The sequence below is a fragment of the Parasteatoda tepidariorum genome, chromosome 12 (assembly GCF_982258835.1).
Source record: "Parasteatoda tepidariorum strain Cologne lab strain chromosome 12, Ptep-v5.0, whole genome shotgun sequence".
Taxonomy (NCBI): Eukaryota; Metazoa; Arthropoda; class Arachnida; order Araneae; family Theridiidae; genus Parasteatoda; species Parasteatoda tepidariorum.
In genome coordinates, this window is record NC_141766.1 from 14,049,598 (window position 1) to 14,057,621 (window position 8,024).

General features: G+C 28.8%; 1 protein-coding gene across 1 annotated transcript in view; it reads right to left on the bottom strand.

Annotated features, from left to right (window-relative positions):
* The window catches only part of LOC107449511 (Equilibrative nucleoside transporter 2), an 88,337-nt gene extending 81,206 nt beyond the window's left edge, over positions 1–7,131 (bottom strand). The window contains exons 1-3 of the mRNA XM_016065042.5: positions 6,967–7,131; positions 3,317–3,446; positions 2,266–2,383 (exon numbers count right to left, since the gene is read on the bottom strand). Coding sequence (XP_015920528.1) covers positions 2,266–2,383; positions 3,317–3,431 — 233 coding nt within the window. The 5' untranslated portion in view covers positions 3,432–3,446; positions 6,967–7,131. The remainder of the gene's footprint in view (positions 1–2,265; positions 2,384–3,316; positions 3,447–6,966) is intronic.
* Between the last annotated feature and the right edge of the window lie 893 nt (positions 7,132–8,024).

An 8,024-nucleotide genomic window follows, 5' to 3' on the forward strand; every position in this document is an offset into this window, starting at 1 on the left:
TATAAAGTGCATATACTACTTAATTAAGCATAGGTATATAATATTAACAAAATTACTCATAAAATTACTACTAAATACCAAAAAAAGTAATACTTAGATAAAACTCTTAATTTAAAACTACAACACAGAAAATCCATACGTAATTCATGATAAAATGACAAAATTAGATAGATTAATTGGAATCAATATTCCAGTTTTTAGTTAAATTAGAAAATACAGGTTAAATTACAAAACCCTTATTGCCTACAGCTATTAAACGGATAATTAATATTAATTAAACACATTAGAAAAAGATAAAAACACTCCTCTTTTATAGCTATCATATTCCTTATTTGGTTAAATATTTCTTAACCCAATGACTGCTCCAGATTCAAGCAGTTCACGTGGCAGCAGTAGTGATTGCTGGGGACTGAATACCGTCTTGCCCGATATGGGTCTTCTCAGAAATATATTAACGCATCATAATATCATACATAATCGAATTACTATTACTTTGCCCACTCTAAAAAGCTCAACAAAAAAAATTTCCAATATATATTGTTTATTCCTTAATGATAAAGTTTTAGAACGCTATGATTTGATAGTGATGTGTCTGGATATTGAAAGCCGAACAAGTAACATAATACTCTATATTTAAACAAAATCCTTGCTTAAAGAAATAAGACCAAAAATGCAATTAATTGGTGAAATTTTAAGGCAAGTATAAACAAATGGAATAGCTCTCCTTTTATGTTGTCCGAAGACAACATATTTTCTTCCTCATTTGTTATAGGGAAGACTGAGTGCTTCGATTCTAGTGAGTTGTTTTTTAGCGAACATTTCACAAGGTAAGAAGGAGCTGCCATATTGTTTCTGCAGTTAATTCAAGGCATCTGGGTAAAAAAATTTGTTTTACTATGTTAGCTCTTTAATAATCTTTTGTTTTTAAACTAGTCTTATCAGTTGGTCATTACAGTAAAAAAAAATTCTTCCCAGCCCAGCTTCATTTAGTGAGGATTCAAACTCTAGCCCAGAGAGAATCCAAAAAGATTTAGTTCAGTAATAGCATGATACAGTAGGGAACCGATTATCGGGACCATCGCTATTCCGGATAACCGGTTTGTTCCGGTTTTCTGAATCGCGACAAAAAGCCCTTTTTTTTTATTGTTAAACCCAACTAAAAAAAGAAATATTTGGAAATAATCTTGAAAAAACAAAGTAATACACTAATGATTATTTCCAAAATGATGGTAAGGTAAACATCTTTCAAAAAAGAAAGAAATATCCTAAAATCTTATGAGCGAAAAAAAAATTTTTTTTAAAAAATGGCGGAAAAATTTATCGAATTTCGTTCCGGTTTTTCGGTTTACTGATTTCCAGATAACGGGTTCTGTGCTGTATTTTGTTTTGCTAACCTATGCTTCCAAGGTAAGAACAGGTACAGCATGCTGGAGTATGACCAGGTACTATAATTATGATATAAAGTAGACTTAAAATATCAGGATAAAGAAAAAACATTAAAAAATGTGCTATCAATTAACAGATAATTGTTCTGAAGTGACTCATAAAACATAAAAGGAAAACCTCAAAACAAAACTACCAAAAAAGAGAATTATATGAAAAACCAATATAGCAAAACAGTTTTATCAACAATAAAAAAAAATAGAAGAACAAAATTTTTATTCGATATTTTTTTCCGATAAAGAAGATTAAAACACACCAGACATTGATAGTTTATATAATAATGATGTATAGTAGGATAAGAGTGGGTGAATAGACTTTTCAAAAAAAAAAAATCATCAAAAAAGTAGTGCATCTATGAATTTTTCAAAAATTAAGCACAAGTAAACAAAGAATTCCACGATTAAATCGAACTGTTTCTAGGTAGGTTAAACAGTTTAGCTCCAACAGGCTTTTGAATCTTAGCTACCTGGTCTTACCTATATGTACAACAGATGAAACACAGACTGATTGAACAAATAAAAAATTTCTTATTTTTTATGCTAATTAATGATTGATGAGATTTCATAAAAGAGGGGAACTATTCCTAAAAGCCTTCACACTCCATCATATTAAAGCCATAGTCAAAAAACAGTGAATGAGTATATAACTCCACCTATGCATGATAGAAAATTTCAAGATAGGAAAATTTAATAAATTAAGTTTTTCTTTACCAAGCATTACAAACAGTTGGTTCACCCTTAAAGATTTTTTGAAAAGCTTAATATTTTAGTTTCTTGTTTAAAATTATAGATGTGCTTTTAAGATTAAATAACTTAGACTTGCCTATCTGTAGGTGGATTTTCAGCAATAGGAGTTTTAAAGTCGTCATGCCGAGATTCCCAACAAGGTGCTAACCTTACTGGATCAAGTAGAGATTCTTGTTCCATAGGATTTACAACATCTGAAAAAGATTGCAATTATTACTTCCACTACAAAAATTATCCATTTCATGTCTTAATCTACTTTAAACATAAATCCATACATTTTTTTAGATATGACAGGAATTTAATCAACTAATTTTTTAAAAAAAATTAAACAAATAATAAATACAGTAGAACCTTGATTGATTGTTTCTCATGAAATCATACATTACAAATGATAGATACGAAAAATTTAAAACATTGCCGTAAACATGGACTTGCTGATTATTACACTGTGCTTACTGGATTTTGTGTGGAGAACTTGTTGCCATGAATGGCGAATATCTATGGGTCTCATCTGCCCACCGAGAGGCACACACTTCTTATTATTTTACATATTTTATGATGCTCTTCGCCCATTGAGATAACTCTATTTTGCATTGGATTGCAAGGCTTATGCTTGAAAATATAAGATATACGAGGGTTATTAATGAAATTAAAAAATATGTAAAAACATTTAAACACTGGTGAAAATAAAAACTCAGTCTGAAAAAAAACTCCAAAATTAAATTTTCTTCTTCTAAATGTATTTAATATATTTTTTATTTGATTTTGTTCTGCTGCTTCTTTATTTATGCTTATGCAGTGTCCTTCCTTAGCATTTTTAGAAGGGCGGCCTACCCTGTCTGCCTCTTGATCCCTATAAATGTGCAGGCATTGCCCTTTTTAGTAAAAATAAGCACCCATTCCTTAAAAACACTGCCTTTTTTTATTCATATTCTATTCTAAAAAAAAAAAACTATTCACTGTTCAAATAATAGTTAAACACTTGTAAAATTATCTGTGTTTATAGGTTTCATACTAATCACTATTACAATTTTTTATTTTGTTAAAATTATTCTCTCCCCTATATCATTAAGCCAAAGGGAAACAAATGTAATGATATGGGCAGTAAAATAATAAAAGTGCCTTACCTAAAGTGCCTATACGTTTCTTTGTAGGAAGGATGGATGTACCACTACTTGAGATATAATGTAGTGGTACAGAATCACCCCTGTTTTTCATTTGGAATTGGTCCTTTAAAGACATCCTCTACATTCTAACCTAGAAGAAAAAATAGTTTTTTAGAAGAAATAATTTCAAGAAAAAGGACATTTGGTAATTAGAAAATAGGAATAATTTTTTTTCATACCATATATGTAAAATGCAACTAAATTCAGAGCCAAAAAAGTTAACATTTAAAACTTTTTGAAATTTTAATTAAATTTAATTAAATTAGAAATTTTAAAAAGTATGAATGCACGACAGAAAAATTAAAATCAAATTACAACATTTTAAAAGCCATTCAAATAGTTATGGCAACACGAAATTCTTCCAAGTAGCACAATTTAATGATATTTTCTAAAGTCAATGATTAGGATCTAATGGCTATGATCTAATAATTTACTCACATGCAGAGCTTTTTCGATAGAATGATTGTACAGTGTGCCACTAAAGTTTAGACACTTAGAATTCATCTATAAATTTTAAAATAATATATGTACCCCCAAATTTTTTCTACAGCAACTGTAGTAAACAGTTGTGAGACGATTCAAAGTAAAAGAAAAGTAATAGACTAAAAAATTAAAACAAAAATAATAATATTCAAATTTTTACTTGCCCAAGTTTTTACACAGGATTAGATAAATTCAGATTCTTAACAAATAAAACTAAGTTAGTCTTAACATTTTCAGCTCTCATTAAATTTATACACAGCACCAATGTCAAAGCAGTTCATGCAAGAAGAAATTTCTATCAGATCTATTTTAAAAGATGCCTTTCATACATATGTAATAGGAAGAAATGCTCGCAGTTTTTCTTTTCAAGTTTTGAGAATAAAAAAAATTTCCATAATGATTGACTTCAGCTAGAATTTCAAATTGATAATATAACATTTAATTCCGAAATTGCAAGAATTTAAAAGATAGGTAGGAAATTCTATTTTTTTTTTTTTTTCAGTTTATTTCACAAGATCACTAAATTTTAAAAAACATGTCTGAGTGAAAACTCTGTTACTCATCAAGATTTATAGCAAAATAATTAAGAATCATTGTGGTCTATTTATCCATCCCTTTTTTTCATTTGTTTTAAATAAAAAAGATTTTTAAAGTGATATTATGCATATGATATATTATACATTAAAATCGTGCATTTAAGTCTTCCCTTTATTGCTCACATGATAATTTGCACAAATTCATCCTATATATCGAGTGGAGTAAAAAGTTATTGCGTTTTTTTCCCCACGACAGATTGCTGTAGTGCAGTTTCAGAAATACTTAAAGCATTTGCAATAGTAATATTTAGGGATAGCTGACAGTTTAAGCTTCATTGTAAAAAACGAATTAAGCTGTTTTGCTGAGTTTTGGAGATTTGACAGCTCGTTGAACATGGAAGATCAAAGTGCTTATTTGTGCCAAATTCTGCTATTTTACTTCAGTAAAAGGAAAATTGTATGTCAAGTTAAGGAAAAATTGCGTAAAGTTTACAATGACGATGCTCTATTAAGTGTGCACAGCCTCTTTCAGCGAAGGGCCATTTACACAGCAGTTGGACTAACAAAGAGAGGAACATATGTTTAACCATGTTGGTGGCAAACATGATAATTTTTATGACAAACTTTAGAGTTCTAAGAACTACATTTCTTACAAATAAACTTAGTAATGTTTTTGCAAATAAACTTATTAATGTATACTTTTAGTTATTAGAATTTATTCAAAAATGAAAAAACATGCCTTTTCAAATTTTCTTTTGAAAAACATTTCGAAAAATTTTTAAAAAACATGCCTTTTCCTTTTCATCAATAATTAATTTATTTAAAAAAATATGTATGCAGATCTACAGATAAATATTGAAAAAGAAATAGAAATTCTAGCAAAGAAAAACTAATGCTCACAGAATAAAAGTGTAAAAAAAAAATATACAAAACGGATTTTAATAATTAATTAAAATCGAAATAAATATTTTAATTAAAGAATATTTAAAGGGTTTAAACAAAAACTAAAACAAAACCATTGTAGTGTAAAATAAGAGTTAATATTTATTTGGTATTATACTTCAGACATTTCTACTACTTCAATTTTTTGAGGTTTCATTAATTTTAAATAGAACATGTTTTCTTTTTAAAAGATCTCCTAAGCAACAAAAAAAATTTTTTAATAAAATTACAAAAAGTTAGCAGTTTAAAAATAAGAGTTTTCTTCCTATTTTCTTAATGTTTCTGGTTGCAACAACATTGCATTGAGATATCCAAATTCTAAATACCACGTGCAAATGCATGGCTCTAGCTGCCGAAAAAATGACTAAAATCAACTTATATTTACAATGAAATATGCACAAATTTTATCAAAGAGTAATTATTTAAATGTGCAATTAAAAACTTGTGTGTCATAATATCATTTTAGTTTAAATAACAGGGTTGTCCAATTCAAGAGATAAAGCATCACAATTGCAAGGGGAAAAAAATGCTCTAATTTACGATGAAATCAACATAATAAAGTTCAACAAATATCTAAAAAAAAAAAAACATGTAAAACATATTACACATTTTTTCTAGTAGTTTACCTAGTAAATGTCAACTAATAATTACATTTTTTTACGATATCCCGTAATATCAACTAATAATTTACGATATCCCGCTTCGTTCATTTTTTAAAGCTAGTCTGACAGAAAATGCTAAACCGGGGCACCATTGCATGTCTTTCCAGTGTAGTAGGATTATGCTTTCACTCTTTTACACTTATTAATTCACACATTCAAAGTAAAATTTTAAAACTATGTCTTAGTATGTAGATAACCAATTTCTAAATAGATAACCAATCTTTACCATACTTTGTATATAATGCTGAATCTTCACAAAAAAAATATTTAAAGGATTGCAAATTAATATTTGAGGAAAAAATCAAACAAGGAAGTTATCAAAATCTAAGGAATCATGATTGAAGTCAATCATACTAAATGTAGAATTGGAAGAATTAAAATCAGTTTATTTGTTGGGGGAAACAAAAAGATTATTTGGTTTGATGTTTTGTTTTCAACTTAAATATTTGATACTTCGCTTTAAATTAAAAGCTATTTTAATCAAGATTACTTATCTGAGGATGGTACTAAAATTTATAATAAGTTATTATGGTTGTTTTGTGTTATATACCTTTTACATATATTTCCTAATTTTTTTGTCAGCATTTTGAATTAAAAACTATAATAAATTAGGACTGACAATTAGAATAGCGTTTCTTCACGTGATTAAAAAAAATGATGTTAAACAATGTTTTAATTAACGGATTCTCAAAGAAAGTTAAAGAGCTCATGTTTCAAAACAAGTTCTTTCAGTTGAAATAGGATAAAAGGAGCAAATTTTTTACTATGCCAAGGACGTACAATAGGCTAGTTTCCCTAATGCATAAAACTATGCAGATTAACACGGTCAAAAGAAACTATTTTTAATGCTTGTTATAAAATACGTACGATAAATTTTTAAAAAAATTTCTTTATTTAAAACGCACATTTCTATGACACTCAAAATAAAACAGACAAAAGAGTTAAGCACGTGCTACAAGAGAAAAATGAAGTAATTATTAAGACTTACCAAAATAAAAATTGTCTTGACAGTCTATTTTAAGTTCATAAACAAGAAAGTAAACAATCCATCAATTCATATTTCGATATGATCAAGTATGTGTGGTCCCACAAGTGACCTCAGATGGTCATAAGAAACTCGCTTGCTTATGGATGGTTGACCGTGTAAAGCACAGATGGCGCTAGTGATTAAATGTTGTAAGACTTCCCGGTTACTACTTCCGACTGATTTTTATGCCTATGCTTGAATAACCGCGCGATCCAATATTACTAATGGCGTTTTCAATACAATATATTCTTGCTCTTCTTGTATAACTTTCAACGAACAAACAACAAATGAATTCGGAAGACTCCGAAAACTTTAAATTACTTAAAAAGCTTGTTATATGTAGATCAACCCGATGGATCGGTAGGGTTTAGTATTATGGAGCAGCAAATTGCTAGTGCCCAAGGAAGCAGATCCAAGACCCCCTTTACGGAAAAATCAAAGTATTTTTGAGGTATAAATGAGGTATTTTTAAAGATATAAAGGAGTTTGTTATTTAAATATGTCGTTAGGTTGAAAAGGGGGCAAATGAATACCTCAAATATACCTCCAGAGGTATATATGTATTAACCTGAGGTGTTTAATTTTACATCTGTGGAGAGGTAGATATTTGCTACTTTGAAGTGTTTCGTTTCCAACCTTAGATTATTACTTATCAACCTGAAGTTTATTTTTTTATACTTGTGGAAGTATTTATTCAACAACCTAAAGTGTTTCATTTTACACTTAATTCATTAACAGGCTATTATAAATCTACCTCAGGCGTATTTTTCGTCAGTTGAAAAGGTAATTTCTTACTAACGTGAGGTGTATTCTGTTCAACCTCAGGTAATTATTTTGCAAACTCAGGACGGTCTCAAGAATTCAGTCGGGTGTTATGAAAACAAATCTTACAACTACTGGAACTGAAGAGTGACTTTGAATGGGCTGAATAGATTTTAAAAGTACGACGTTTTCGTTATTCGATTTCTCAGGAACAATTTGGCCGATTTCGCTCAAATTTTGTATTTTGCCATCTTAAA